This window comes from Euphorbia lathyris, chromosome 7 (genome assembly GCF_963576675.1).
Source record: "Euphorbia lathyris chromosome 7, ddEupLath1.1, whole genome shotgun sequence".
Taxonomy (NCBI): Eukaryota; Viridiplantae; Streptophyta; class Magnoliopsida; order Malpighiales; family Euphorbiaceae; genus Euphorbia; species Euphorbia lathyris.
The window spans coordinates 2,805,665-2,821,367 of NC_088916.1; the positions used below are offsets into that span (position 1 = coordinate 2,805,665).

Genomic DNA, 15,703 nt, shown 5'->3' on the forward strand with positions numbered 1-15,703 from the left:
TGCATTTTTAAACTGCTCGCAAGTGATTGTTCAATCCTTTCTTGTTTATTCACATAGTAACCTTATTTAAATGAGATTGCCTGACAACCATTAAAGTTTGATTCCACCTATTCACAAGGTCCTCTGTCTCAATTTTAGATTTCCTTATGTTAGATTCGCTTTGTTAATTATAGTTCTTATATAAATTATTATAATGTATAACATTTTTTTTCTTTGCAGGTCTAAAGAGGTTCAGACGCTTGCATGTGGAGTGAAAGAATACTGCTAGTGTTGTCTATCTCTATAGAAATTGTAATTGCGAGATTAGATACTGTATTTTATTTGATAAATATATTTGTGTAAATATTTTTATTACAGAGATATTAAAGTATTTATTCCACACATTAGTTTTGAGTTTGATTGACGCAATAGCTAACAGGTACACAAGTAGCTCTGACGGTGATGATAAATTCTACATATGACTCATTGCATGTTTGATTATCTTAGCCATGTGTCTAAATGTGGCTAATGTAAATTACCAAAATTTGATCAATTTTTCCATGAATATAACCGTGGCTAGCTACATTTTCTTGCCACAAATATTCTATTTTTGCCATGGTTATATTCGTGGCTAAAAAGGGTTAATTCCTAAGAGTTATTATGTCTTGCCACGAGTATTTTATTTTTGCCACGAGTTTAACCATGGCAAATTAATATGATTAGCCACGGATTTTTCCGTGGCGTAAAAATCAATTTATGCCACAACCATCATTTTTCCGTGGCAATTGTCTAGCCATGTTCACTTGCGCCACGAGAGTATCTATCTTGAATTTTCGTGGCTAAATGGTATAGCCACGGAAATATTATACTTGTGCTACGATTCTAACCGTGGCGCAAGTGATGATTTGTTGTAGTGTGGATTTCTCCAGAATGGAGGCAGATGCTTCATGGGCTCCACATGTGCCTTCATGCAACTCTTTGAGGATCTGTTGTCCCTCTTCCGGCACAATGCACTTCAGTCAGGGTTGGCTAAAAGACTTTCTATATAGGCAATCATTTATCATAGAGAAATAGGCCGCCTTTCGTACGATCCGTCGAGCTTCTTCCTTGTCCAAAGGCAAAGTTCCATCCGTTAGATACTGGCGGATCGGTGATCTCCAATCATTCTCTACAGACGTGAGTAAGGATACCATCTCCGAGGCGAATGCCGGCGTTGGCTTGACTTCGAACGGGCATTGCAGATCCGCCCAATGTTCCTTGCTTGAAGCCATTTTGGCTAAGTGATCAGCCTCTGTGTTGGATCCTCGAGGTACATGGATCAATTCCCACTTGGTGTCTTTGGCTTCGAGGTGATTTAGCAATTTCTTAACTTCTTCAACATATTTGGCAAGAATGTCATCTTTTACTTCGAAATTTTTGATCACCTGGTTGACCATTAATTTGGAATCACCATAGATTATGATCCGCTCAGGAGTGATTTCCTTCAGTAGGCATAGTCCTAGTATCAAGGCCTCGTATTCCGCGGCATTATTGGTTGCGAGGAAATCCAACTTTGCTGCGTAGTGTAGCTTTATATATTGGGGACCTTTGATCACGATGCCTATTCCTGCGCCTTCTGCCGAAGAAGCCCCATCTGTATACATTGTCCATTCCTCGATTTTAGATTTGGGGAGATTCATTCCTTCTTCAGTGAATTCATTTACAAAGTCTGCCAAGACTTGACTTTTCAGGGCTGATCGGCTTTCATAACGAACATCGAATTCTCCAAGGCGGATTGCCCATTCCATCAATCTTCCTGAAGTCTCAGGCTTTTGCAACACTTTCCTCAATGGTATGCTTGTGCGAACTATGATAGCATGTGCCTGAAAGTAGGGCCTGAGGCGAATTGCTGTGGTGACAACGACCAGCGCCATTTTGTCCAGCTTGGAATATCGGGTTTCAGCATCCTTTAATACTTTGCTCACGTAATAAATTGGGTACTGCTGACCATCTTCTTCCCTTATCATGACTGTGCAAACGGCTTTATCTGTAACTGAGACAAACATGTAGAGATCCTCACCTTTCAAGGGTCGACTCATCAAGGGTGGCTCCATGAGGAACCGTTTGATTCCTTCAAAGGCTTTTTCACAATCCTCGTTCCATTCAAACGCCTTTTGCTTCTTGATCACGTCATAAAAGGGTTGGCACCGTCGAGCTGAACATGAGATAAACCTGCCCAAGGCTACGATACGCCCATTAAGACGTTGCACTTCCCTAATATTCTGTGGCGCTTTCATTTCCAGGACTGCTTTGATCTTGTCGGGGTTTGGGCTCACTCCCTTCTGGCTGATCATGAACCCTAAGAATTTTCCATATGTCGCTCCAAAGGTACATTTCTCCGGATTCAATTTAATATTGTGATGTCGGAGTACGCCCAGCACCTCCTTTATATCATTTGGATGCTTTTCTACAGTGGTACTTTTAATGATAATATCATCTACATAAACAGAAAAGTTGTCACCTTTGCTTCCTTCGAATATTTTATTCATCATCCGTTGATAGGTTGCACCCGCATTCTTAAGCCCAAAGGGCATGACTTTGAAACAGTAGGTGGCTTGGTGTGTCACGAATGAAGTTTTGATTCTATCCGAAGGCTCCATCGGGATCTGGTGATAACTCGACTTCACATCCATGAAGGAGTACATGGCGTGTCCTGCGGTTCCATCTACAAGGATATCAATACATGGCAGGGGGTAGTTGTCTTTGGGGCAAGCTTTGTTGAGATCTGTGAAGTCAATACACATGTGGTATGATCCGCCTGCCTTTTTGACGAGGACTACGTTCGCCAGCCACTGTGTATAAATCACCTCCTCGATGGCGTCCGCCCGTTTGAGCTTGGTGATCTCCTCTTCTATCACCTTTTGCCTTTCAGGGCCATGGTTTCTTCATTTTTGTACCACCAGGACCGCGTCCTTGTCAATGTTGAGTTTGTGAGTGATCACATCTGGATTAATCCCTGGAAGAATCCCACCTTTCCATGCAAAGACATCTTCTGATTCATGGAGAACCTTGGTGATAGCTTCCTTAATCTCTCCCTTTAGCCCTTTAGCCATCCGTACCTGTTTTTCATCCGCCATAAGGTACATCTCTGTTTCACCCAAGGCCATTGTGACAAGTTCTTCCTCATCTTCATTTTTAGACTGCGGGCGAATCATTAAAGATGCCGAGTAAGTCTCCTGAGCCACTTTTTGGTTTCCTCGGATCATTACACCTCCCTTGACCGTGGGGATGTAAATAGTTAAGTGGCGTATGGAGATGAGGGCTGCATCTTCGGAGATAAAGGGTCGCCCAAGGATGATATTGTAAGCTAACTGGCCATCCAGGATGGAGAATTCCAGATCTCCTTTCCATATTTGATCTTCATCTGCTAACTCACAATCTAATGTTACATAGCCCTTTGTTTGGATGGTGTGCCCTGTTACTCTCAGGATGTCCACTATGGTGGTTTCCACTTGGATTGGGTCAACCATAAGTTTGGCGAATGCTCCTCTCGTGATGACATTGCAAGAACTTCCGGTGTCAATCATCACTCTTTTAATCTCCCAGCCTTCCACCATCATAGTAATGACCAGGGCGTCCGTATGAGGAGAGATCTCCAAGCTGGCGTCTGCAAAAGGGCGATTAAGTGATGCCCTATCCGGACCAGTGGTTTTGGCCTTTTTCAACATAGGCTGGTATCCAGGTCTGCCTGCTATGACATTGATGGTCCCTTTTACCTTCTTTTTCTGATCGTCTCTTGATCTGTCACCATCACCCTTCTTACTATCATTTTGGACGAACCTGTCCAACTTTCCTCTTTCGATAAGCCTTTCTATCTCCCTGGCCAACTCCCAGCATGCGTCCGTGTCATGGCCATTCTTCCTATGGTATTTGCAATAATTTTTGGGATTTTTCCCTGTGTTGGTGTACTCCCCCCCTTTTGGTTCGGGGTATGAAATGCTCCGCTTGTGCTGGCTGTTCTTAATCCACATTAGCACTTCGCTTTTAGAGGCATTGAGCGGCGTAAATGACGACACCAATGCCGATTTGTTCTTAGAGCTCATCCGCCGACCTCTAGAGGACGAATCCTGGTGCTTATCTTTCTCCTTATCCTGATGGCGAGATTCGCCTTTGTTCTTCTTGGGCGGAGACAATGATTCTCTGCGGATATCATCCACCTCCATGAAGTCCTTGCATCGTTCAATTAACTCCGCCATATCTCTGGGCTTCTTCCGAATTAAATCTTCCTGCAAGCTTTTACACGTGGTGTTTTTCACTAGAGCTTCCACTGCCATGGAGACATCCACATCGACAATTCGTATACACAATTTGTTAAAATTGTCTATATATTCTCGAAGGGTTTCATTCGTCTTCTGCTTCAATTCAAAAAGCTTCCGTGACTTGACCACTGGAGGGATACATCCGCCGAATTTAGCACAAAACTCCCTACTCAACTGATCCCAACTATCTATCGATCCGGGAGGTAAAGATTGGAACCAATCATAAGCGGGACCTCCTAATATGGTGATAAACATCCTGCATAATACCGCCTCGGTTGCGCGGTTAAGGCTGAGCAATATTCGATACTTTCTGGCGTGGGCCTCGGGGTTGTCTACACCCATGTAAACCGGGATATTAGGTATTTTAAAATGCCTGTCTGTTTCCTCAGCTTCAATCCATGCCGTAAAGGGCGAATCACGATTGGCGAATGGATTATGCCTAGCATTCTCCTTGTTTATACGGAGCACCGCAGCTATAACTCGATCATTAAAATTTACCGGACCCGCCCTGGGGCGTCCCTCATGTGGCGATCTATTCGGAGGTCTCCTATGGGGAGATCTACTTGGAGAAGATGAGGAGCTTGAGCCGGACGACGGGTCTGATGGAGAACGCCCACCTCCGCTGCCATGACCCCCAGGGGGAGCTTGTCCATCACCTCCATGATCTCCCGGAGGAGCGTGTCTATCTTCACCTCCATGTCTTCCAGAAGGAGCTTGTCTATCATCCCCTTGGTTCGTCGGTAGTGCTGACCTATCCGGACGAGGTGTCTCCACTGGCCTCTTACTTTGTCTCTGACCGGAGGATGGGGGTGATCTACCCCGACGGGAGGATCTCTGTCTTGGAGGTGAAGATGACTTTGATCGCCTGCTTTTCCCCTTTCTCCGCTTTTTGTGTCTTCGACCCTCCGATCCGCCCTCTGGGAGGTTTGGCCGCGGGTGATTGGATCCGCCGAGAGTATTTCTAGGGTTTGTGGTTCCACCAGGGAAAGCTGGATCATTTCTTCGGTTCCCCTCCGCTCCCTCAGGAAATAATTGCCTATTGATTGGCCGTTCACCGGGAGCTAGTGTTGAAATTACCGTGGAGTCCGTAGGTTGAATTTGAAGAAACACAGAGTCATGGGCATTTGATCCTATAGCCGCATTTGGCCATTGAGATACTGTAGAAGTTGGTGCCATGCTCCAAAGCGGGGGAACGATCATGAATGACCGTAGGCGGTTTCCCATTTCTGGTCCAAACTCTCGTCCGATTGATCCTGCACACAGCTCGATGAATGCGTCTGGCGTCATACTCCCCTCAGCTTGCGTCATAGGAGCATTTGTATCAACGCGACCAGAGCTGGTGACCGGTTGGCTTGATGGTGTTACCAATGGTGTTTCAATCCCTGAAGTGGGATCCAACCCTCCACTCGTCATATCTAAAAATGTGAATGAAAACCCTTATTTGGTTAGGGCTCCACGTTCACCGCACCAATTGATGACTTGTGGAGAATTTCCGATCAGCTTCCGTCCCTATGGGGGCGTCGTTGGGTTCGACGGGGGGAAGCTCCGATGCCAAAGTCAGTAAGGGGAAGGAGAGAATAAACTGAATTGACAAAGTAGGGTTGCTAGGGTTGTGTGCATGTGTACCTGGATAGCTTGAGATGCAAGCTATATATAGTCATGAAGTTGTAACCTTTAGTAACTAGAAAGTCTCCATTAATGCCTCATTAATGGCGGTTACTGGTTTCCTTTAAGCATGCCCGTTAGCTTATTAATAGCCAATTAATGGTCTTTATTGTGGGATCGGCTCAACTATTTAATGGGCGAATCGAGGAGTTATGGCCGATCACCTCATAGGTTTGACTATGGATCTCATGTGGCGGAGTATTGGTGATCCGCCTATCCGATCTCCTTTGCTTGATAAGCCATAGCACTCCGGTATCAAGTGATTAATATACGGCCGTTTTGGGCGAATATCTCCTTTGGTCCTTTGGATAATATCTCAATGTTATCAAACATTTTTCAAGATAGACCGACCTTTAATAAAAGCAGATTGGGGCTCAGAGATAACATTAGGTAATATACCTTTCATTCGGTTTGTCAGTACTTTTGATAGGATTTTGTATGTGACATTGCATAGAGCAATAGGTCGCAGGTCCTTAATCGTCGCCAAATCATCATACTTCAGAATGAGAGTAATCACCGTATCGTTTGAATTTGGGGTCTTTTTTTCTTAATAAATCCATTTAGGGATACTTTTTAGTACCAATATATATTAAATTATAAGTCATAATTAAATTTATAGAAAATATAATAATTTTTTTTTATCAATGTGCCATGCTTTGAGGGATTGCCCTAAAAGTAAAAAGATTTGGGAGGGGATTCTCCTTCACCACACTCTTCCTTCTTTCATGGCTCATTCTGAGGTTGACTGGTTCTCTGATGGTGCCAGTGGGAGATTATTGGCCAATATGGAGCACGGTGACATTTTCTTCGCTATTATCTGTCACCAAATTTGGAAGTGGAGGAATGAGGAGTTATTTGCTGAGAAGACTGTCCTTATTCCTGACTTACTTGATTACTTCTCGAAAAAGCTCTCTATTATTACGAAAAGCTTTGAAGGAGACCCCCTTGTCAGACCTTCCCAGGAAAAAGAGGTCCATTTAGTTGGTTGGAGTAAGCCTAGAGAAGGGGTAGTGAAGTTGAATACGGATGGCTCCTGCCTTAGCAATGGCAGAATTGCTGCTGGAGGAGTTCTTCGGGATGCAGGTGGCGCTTGGCTGGCTGGGTTTACCCATAACCTGGGGATGGACTCATCCTTTTCTGCGGAGCTTTGGGGTATTCTCTCGGGTTTAAAGCTTGCCATTCGCCTGGGTGTTAAGAAACTTTCTGTGGAATCTGATAATTTGGAGGCAATCAACAGGATTTCTGATAGCCAGGCTTTTTGTCTTAACAGCCAGAATCTTATCAAAGCTATTTTGAGGCTTCGTCCTGCCTTTGAGGTTTTAAGTTTCTGCCATATATACAAGGAACAAAACCGGGTGGCGGATCGCTTGACAGCTGCTGGGCATGTGGGGATGTTAGGTGTTTCTACCCTTTCTGTTCCTCCTACTTTTCTTTTGTCTACTCTCCTAGAGGATAGGATTGGGGTCAGCCTTCCCAGACTGATCCCGGGTTAGTTTTTGTCTGTTTTGTTTTCCTTTCCTGTTTCTACCAAAAAAAAAAAAACAATTTGTTAATTATAAAAATATCATTGTATTTAGACATTATATCGGTATAAAGTCCATTTGGACTCCTAAACTATAAGACCAAAATCAATTAGACCCTCATTCTATACAAATCAACAACCAGGTTCCCAAACTGTGTAAAACTCAACAATTAAGTACAAATTAACAGATATGGATTAACGTCAGCTCTCTTTCTCTTAATATTATGGAGAAGCGATCATGGTTAACCTGTTTCTCTCGAAGCTTAAGTGAAAAGATTATCGAGGCGCAGATACTGATATTGCCAAGCAATAGATATCACTTTTGCGCCGATTGGAATCAGTTATCTGGTCATTAATCGCTTCTGGCGACCCAATCAAAATCTCAACTATGACTCTACAGTGTGGTCTATTATGGTTTTATTCTATTTTGCGTTCTTAATGACTTTACAATAATGACAATAATTTGATTGTGTATTTGGACTTGGGTATTTCCTACAAGAATGCAACTTCAATTTTAAGTGAAAGTAGTTTGTATACTATCCCATCATCACGAGGAAGAAGTAAATATTGTTAATTTTCTTCAATCAACTACAATTATTATGTGAGCAATGATCTCTTGTTCTACTATGTTCTTTATTGATGCAGGAAATCACTCATTTGTCATGATTGGTTTTAGTTTGTATAATGATTTTTAAATATGTTAATTTGTACTTGATTGATGAGTTTTCCAAAGTTTGGAGATCTTATTGCTGATTTGTATAAAATGGGTGTCTAATTAATTTTAGACTTATAGTTCATGGACCCAAATGAGCTTTATGCCAATTATATCGTTATACTATATGAAAAATTAGGTAAAAGGCTATGCTTACTTTGTTTCACCATTGGATTAATTTTATACTCCATCATCCAATGGTGAAAACACACCAAGTAATGGTACTTTGTAAAAAACAAAGTAACCATAGAAGACACTTGAAAAATTATATCCCAAAACTATAAATATTAATTTCACAAGTAAAATCATGAATAATACAAAAAAAAAAAAATCTTAATTGATTAATTAATTGTATCGGTAATTAAAAAAACATTACACCCATTTGGCTTTCAAAACTAATGCTTCAAAGTCAATTAGAATCCTAAATTATCAAAATCATCAATCAGGTTTCTGAACTAAACAAAAATTATCAATTGAGTCTCAATTATATCCTAAAATAAAAAACTATGACTATTTGATATAGACTATAATAATCTCTGTGTTGGTTCAAAATGAATTTGAGGAAGAAGGTTTGAAACTGTTCAACCGAATGAATTTCGATGAGACCTCAATTAATTATTTTTGTTTAGAATAGAGACTCAATCGATGATTTTTGTTAAATTCAGGAACCTGGTTGATGATTTTGACAGTTTAAGGTCTTAATTGACTTTAAAATTTAGTTTGGGGAGCCAAATGATATATGCCTTTAAAAAATATCAATAGATAATTTTATTTTGTTTTTTTATGAAAGATAATTTTATTTTGTTTATTTTGTGCTTGATTGATGGATTTTGTATAGTTTAGGGACCTATTTGTTGATTTGTGTAAATTGAGGGGTTAATTGATTTTGATTTTATAGTTTAAGGGTCAAATCAACTTTATGCCTTTATGTTAATATCCAAATCAAAGCTTAAAATTACAACTACTTTTCTCTTTTGCACTACACCCCTTCACAGACAAGTCGCCTGGACGATTAGCCGCTTCTTTGCTGTGATTCTCGAGCTTCTCTCTCCACTGCTCTCGCGGTATTTTCTTTATCTTTTTTTTTTTTGATAATAACTTTATCTTTTTTTTTTTTGCAAATATTCTTTGATGCTCTCGTTATTTTGTGGTTTAAGAGACTTTTCGTATTAGAATTAGAGAAGTAGATAGAAATTAGTAGCAATCGTTGGTTATGCATTAAGGATTTAGTGGGGATTGGTTAAGGACAACGATGGTGATAGAGGCAGAAGCTAGTTATCGAGGAAAAGAAATTGAGAGTTTATTGTGTAATGTTGGTTTGGTACAGATTAGGGTTTATATTTTGAAGAAAATTTGGGGGAATTAATTGTTCTTTTGAATTTTAATTAGGGTTTCAATTTGGCACAGAGCAAGGCAATGGGTACTGAAGAAGATTCCGTTGAACAAGCTGCAATTGCTCGACGAGAGAGACTCAGGGCTCTCAAAACTGCCCAGGAACTCTTGAACACTCCCGATGAGGGTTCTGCTCAAGTTGATGATAAGACAAACGATGAGGACGAAGATGGAAAAGAAAAGTAAGGATTTTCTTGTTATTTTTGTGTTTCTTTGATTTTGCACAAAATTACTGATTTTATAACATCATATTCTTGGGGACTTATTCAGCAACAGCTTGCCACACATATCTAGTTGCATATGAGAATTCTTGACTTAAGCATAAGCAAGCATTAGAGAGGCTCAATCTTTATTCGTTGGAGGATATGAAATGCTAATTAAATCATCACTATTTAATCTTTTACAACCAACATTAGTTCTAATCATTCTTGGCAATTGGCTTTCAAACTTACTTGTTATCTATGTTGCACGAAAACTGAAACTGAAACTGAAACGGACACTGGAAACGTTATTTGTAACAAATTATAGCTAGGAAATGGTATGGATAGCTAGGAAATGGTAATGGAAGCGGAAAAGAAACTGAAACGGGGAAACACTAATGAAGAAGAGTTCCCGTGTAATATAGCTTGTTATTGCTATTGAATATCCCACATTGTTTAATTAGCAAGCCATATCGCTCCTTGTACATGCGAGGCAATCCTCTCCCTTTGAGGCACTTTTGAAGTAAATTAGACCCGTATTTCAGTCATGGTAATTAACAGGTGTCGCCTCCCAAACTTTAACAGTCATTGCTGACACGTGTAACTGTCAATTGTCATTGTAGCGATTTTAATTTTCTGAATTAGGTCCTTGCTGATACTTGTCATTGTCATGAATTTGTCCAAAGTGGCAGAGTAGCACAAAATCAATCTTATTTGCAGTTATTCATGGAAATATGATGTAAATAATAATGCATAATATAATTGAGACTTGGATCTAGTTATTTTATAACAATTCATTAAACTCGGGAGAGGATTGAATTACTGGAATGTTAGTATTATTTAGTTGCTTTCTTTTATTTAAACGCATAACAAGCTTAACATGTTGGAAATATCTATGTTCAATCATACTTTTAGTCTATTTTTTAGTAGAAATATAGAGCATTTATAATATGCTTGGGTTAGTCTTATGTATCCGTACATTATACCATTGTACTGATACATTGCGACTCTCTTTTTTTTCCCCATTTCTCCAGTAACCTCAACATGAAGTTTCGAAATTATGTTCCACAAGCCAAGGAGCTTCTTGAGGGAAAGCTTGCTCCACCTGTGCTACCAAAGTTTGAAGATCCTGTTGCAGCAGCACCACCTCCATCAGAGAAGGAGGTATTTGATTTTTTTGAAATTACCGGATATATTTACATCTTTGCTTTTTTTTCAATCATTGAATTTGTGTATTTGATGCTTCAATTGTACTTTTTAGGATCCATTTCTCAACATTGCTCCGAAGAAACCAAATTGGGATCTGCGGAGGGATGTACAAAAGAAGCTTGATAAACTTGAAAGGCGCACGCAGAAGGCAATTTATAAACTTATGGGTAAGTGGCTATGAAGTCTGAGTCTATTCATGTATATTTTAGCAATTGTTTTTTTCTCTACTGTTTGTTTTCATTTTCTACCGAGTAAAGTTGCTGGCCGTTTCACATTGTGAATTAATATTGCTTGAGATACCATTGTAGTTATAAGTAGAAACTCTCTGGATGTGCTTTTGTTTCCTTGCTGTACCAAGTGGAATTGCTGGTCACTTGAAACTGGCTCTACATGATTTTGGGTTTAAAAGTTCGGGTTCAGGGAATAGAACATGACACTGATTAATTTATTCTCTCTTTCTCTCTTTAACTGCGGCTTATCTATTTGAATTTGGTCACTTGTACTGCCTTATTTGAATTTTTTTATTTTCTTCATTTATTGCGGTTGTGGGTAGAGTAGGAAACCAGCATTTTGGAGACCTGAGTTGTGTTGTGATCCTTTGAACTTTTTCCTGATAGATAAAGTAGAGCGGTGAAAAATCCGTCCCTTTTCTAACTCCCCGGTTCAGCCTTCTGAATAAGGAACTTATTTTTTTTCAACTAATTTCTGAAAGCACCTCAAGCAAAAGTTACTCAGTGATGTGGGGAAAATCGGGGAGGAACTCCTGGTACATGAATTGTGACGGTAATCTCCTGTAATAAGACAGAATGAAGTCAAAGTAGGGGGCAGGGATTCGGGATCCAGCGACCTCAATGTCTAAGTTACCTAAATTTAAGAGAATGAAGATGAGGAATAAGGGAATTCTAGGGTTTTGTTATTCTTTCTATTTATAAGGTGTCGAGGGCATTTTCGGCCATTTCCGGCAATTTGTTAGTTTCTGCGCCCTAATCGCTACTCAAGACACGTGTAGGGATGACAATGAGAGTATTTCCTCTAGTGGGTTCAACCAGATTTGGCGTGCGCTAACTGCAAGCCGTAATTATAGGGATTTACAGCTTTTAGGGTTAGCGTGTGCCTTCTTTATTGGCCCACGTGTCCGCGGCGGTTATGCATCACGATTGCTATCAAACGGGACGTGGTCATTGGTCCACGTGGCATGCTGGTTTATTTACTTGTTATCATTTAGCAATCCTGTAAGTAGGGCTATAAACGAGCCGAGCCGAGCTTTGGCCTGTTCAAGCTCAGTTCGCTATAAAATTAACGAGCTCGAGCCCGAGCCGAGCTTGCTATAAAATTAACGAGCCGAGCCCGAGCCGAGCTTTGGCTTGCTCAACGAGCTTCGAGCCGAGCTTTGAGCTTGTTTCGAGCCCAAAATCCTCTTTGGACCTTGTTCATTAAGAAAATTATCTAACCATGAATTGTTTGTGAGTAAATCGTTAATTATATTTATGAAGTTTGCTCACAAATAACTCTTTAATTGTGTACATAAACAAGCTAACAAGCAAAGTTCGTGAAAAAATAAATAAGATGCTTACAAATAGTTCGTCTATTACTCATTTATTATGTTTGTGAACGAACTCATCTAATAGCAAATAAAATAATATTAAGTTTAGATATTTGTGAACTAACACAAAACTATATAGTTTTCTACAAAACTAAAATTTGTTCATAAATATTATAATCGAGCCTGCTCGCGAGCTTTCGAGCCGAGCTTTGGCCTGTTCAAGCTCGGCTCGTTTACAATCGAGCCAGTAAATCGTGTTCACGAGCGGCTCGTTTACAAATCGAGCCGAGTCGAGCCGATCGCCGAGCTGCTCATGAGCGGCTCTGTTCATTTACAGCCCTACCTGTAAGGCCGTAACTTATGTGTCCAAAGTTCAAAGTCTCCCCTAAATTATTTCAGTTAGAAAATAAGTATATCAAATTTCAACTTTTTTATCTTGTTAAACCTGTTCAAGATTTTCTTAAACTTTTATCTTCAGTTTTGTGCTTCATTCTGAATTGCGAATAACTCGCTCGCTCCTGTTTACGCAGCAGATAAACTTTGAGACAAGTCGTAAATTTGATCTGTTAATTATTTTTGCAGAAGAACAAGAAAAAGAGAAGCTGCTTGCTGATGAGGGCGGAAGTTCCGTAGAGGATTAGCATAGAAATTTCCTGTTTCCCTCTGAATCACCAGTCGAGGACAGAACGTTGCAGTTCGTCGGACTGGACAACCAATTTTCAGGCCAGTTGTAAACTCAGAATTCTAATTTCTGCAAGTCATACGAATGAGCGAGCTTAAATATAACTTGATTAGACCATTCACTAATTTCAGCATTTATATAGTATTCAGTATACATATATGAATGTAACAACCATGCTTGAGCAGCACAAGCTGTGTTTCTTATTTGTGTCATTTTTTTTCTTGGGATAAATATAGACACAAATTTTGTGGTTTTGTGTATTTGCAACGGAATGGCGTTTCTGTAATTTAAAACTTTTCAAACACGAGTTTGAGGTTTTCTTTATTTGCAAAGTATATTTTTTCATTAAAATCACTGGTTGACAAGATGAATTTAGGGATAAGTTGGAGCCTTAGCCGAGGCGTGCCTTTAATAACTACGGTCTGTCTGTCGCGTGAATTTGAATTTGGAGGGTTAATGAAGCATTTTAACTAACGTATCATTTTTAAAATTTAAAATTTAAGGAGCTAATCGATTTTTGTAATGAAGTCCATGGACCTGATGTAACAAGTCTTTTACTTAGTTATTTATGTTTTGTTACTGAGATGAACAAAGCTTGTAATAAAGTCTAGACGAATTTGTCAAGCGGTGAATTTTGAATCTAAAGCATTCTTTAACTTGAAATTAAATGGCTTAATGATTCTTCAGCTCCTTTAACTTGTCTAAATTGGTCATTTTACTCCTCCAACTCATCGAATGTCCTATTTACCCCCTTAACTTAATAAAAATGGTATTTCTCACCCTCTTAACTTGTCTAAATTGGCTATTTTACCCCTTCTCAACTCATCGAATGTCCTAATTACCCATTTAACTCTATAAAAGTGGTATTTCTCACCCCTTATGATCCTATTTACCCTCTTATAAAAATGGTATTTCTTACCCCTTTATAGTACAAAATTAATAGGATTTATTCAAACGAATAAAAAATACAAATAAGAACATTAATATAAACAAGTTAAATACATTATATGCAGAGATAATGTACCAAAATAGGCCTATGATTTTTGGGGAAATATCAATTTAGGTTCCACGTACAAAATAGCATAAATCTAGGTTTAGCGTTTAAAAAAAAGTTATCAATTTAGGCTTCGATAACGGATTGTAAGGGGTGAAAAATACCACTTTTATGGAGTTAATGGGGTAAATAGGACATTCTATGAGTTGGAGGAGTAAATGGACAAGTTGAGGTGGTGAGAAATACCACTTTTATAGAATTAAGGAGGTAAATAGGATCTTCAGTGAGTTGAGGGTGTAAAATGACCAATTTGAATAAGTTAAGGGGGTTAGAGGAGCATTAAGCCAAATTAAATTAATCACAATTTGTAAAGTAAGATAAATTTTGCAATTTTACTTAATTTAAGTCACAACTGCTATAATAATTGAAGATCAAATGCTACAAGCAGAGCTGACATTATGCACAAGTTACATCTTGATTCAAAAAAGTAAAAGTTTTGTATTTTTTAAGTTTCATAATAGGATTTAAGGAAAATACTTATTATGGACAAAAAGGCTAATGTGGTTGGTCCAAGTGGTAAAGAGTTGAATCTTGCTTAAGCAAGTTTGAAGTTCGATTTGCCACTTCGTATACGAGACTAGAAATGTATTAAGTCTTCTTTCTCACTTCTCTGTTTATTTATTTATTACCTCCTTCCAATATAAATAAAATAAAGAGAAAAAATGTTTTTTTGGAAAGTATTAATTTAGGCTCCACGTACAAAATAATAGGAACTTAACATAATAATATAAATGACGTGTCACATTCCGTTATAGAGGTTTAAACTGGTACCTTTTTCTAAATGGTAAACCTATATTAGCGTTATTTTGTACATAGAGCTTAAATTGATAGTTCTCTAAAAAAAACTCAGACCTATTTCAGTACTTTATGCGAAAATAAAATAAAAAACCGAATTAATACATGTTTGGAGTAGGAGTTCTTATATTAAGGATCATGTCTTCCATGCCATTTGGAAGATCTCAATTCATATTTGGACACGTATATTGTGACTCCACTTAATAAGTAAAATAATAGATATTGGTAAGTAAAATAGGTACATTTTGTATGCAGTTAATTAGAGTAAACACCGTTAATAGATACATTTACAGAAATTAGAAAATTCAATCACTCAACATTTTTTTTTAAAAGAAAGAATAACTTTATTCGTTGTAATCAACACCAAGAATGGAAGATAAAAAAGGAGCACATGTCCACTTCTCACGAACAGACACAGAACTGACCGCTCTTACTAAGTTATGAGTCGCACAGTTCGCTCAACGTTTAACAAAAGAGATAGAAACATTATCTAACTCAAAAATCACATAAATACACTTAGTAATAATATCAGACAAATAAGATAGAGATTGGTTGTGACAATTAATCGTCTGAACTACAGAAAGACAGTCTGATCGAAGCTCTACATTCTTATCCCCATTGGTCTTCAGCCATGATAATGCTTCCTGGACTG

At 38.9% G+C, this 15,703-nt stretch overlaps 1 protein-coding gene across 2 annotated transcripts; it reads left to right on the plus strand.

Annotated features, from left to right (window-relative positions):
* The first annotated feature begins 9,112 nt into the window (after window positions 1-9,112).
* On the plus strand, window positions 9,113-13,506 carry LOC136201545 (uncharacterized). 2 transcript variants are annotated; one of them, XM_065992235.1, is made up of 5 exons: window positions 9,113-9,240; window positions 9,566-9,750; window positions 10,803-10,932; window positions 11,030-11,144; window positions 13,103-13,506. In XM_065992235.1, the coding sequence occupies exons 2-5, from the start codon at window positions 9,593-9,595 to the stop codon at window positions 13,159-13,161; spliced, it is 462 nt and encodes a 153-aa protein (XP_065848307.1). In that variant the 5' UTR covers window positions 9,113-9,240; window positions 9,566-9,592; the 3' UTR covers window positions 13,162-13,506. The 2 variants fall into 2 exon arrangements, with proteins under 2 accessions (XP_065848307.1, XP_065848308.1); XM_065992236.1 differs by having other exon boundaries at window positions 9,126-9,240; window positions 9,584-9,750.
* The last annotated feature ends 2,197 nt before the right edge of the window (window positions 13,507-15,703 follow it).

What these genes read in the sequence shown, in the direction of transcription:
- LOC136201545 (XM_065992235.1), top strand. Translation starts at nt 9,593, where the DNA reads ATGGGTACTGAAGAAGATTCCGTTGAACAAGCTGCAATTGCTCGACGA. An exon ending in CACCTCCATCAGAGAAGGAG is followed by an intron (nt 10,933 to 11,029) that starts GTATTTGATTTT and finishes TGTACTTTTTAG; the next exon opens with GATCCATTTCTCAACATTGC. An exon ending in GGCAATTTATAAACTTATGG is followed by an intron (nt 11,145 to 13,102) that starts GTAAGTGGCTAT and finishes TTATTTTTGCAG; the next exon opens with AAGAACAAGAAAAAGAGAAG.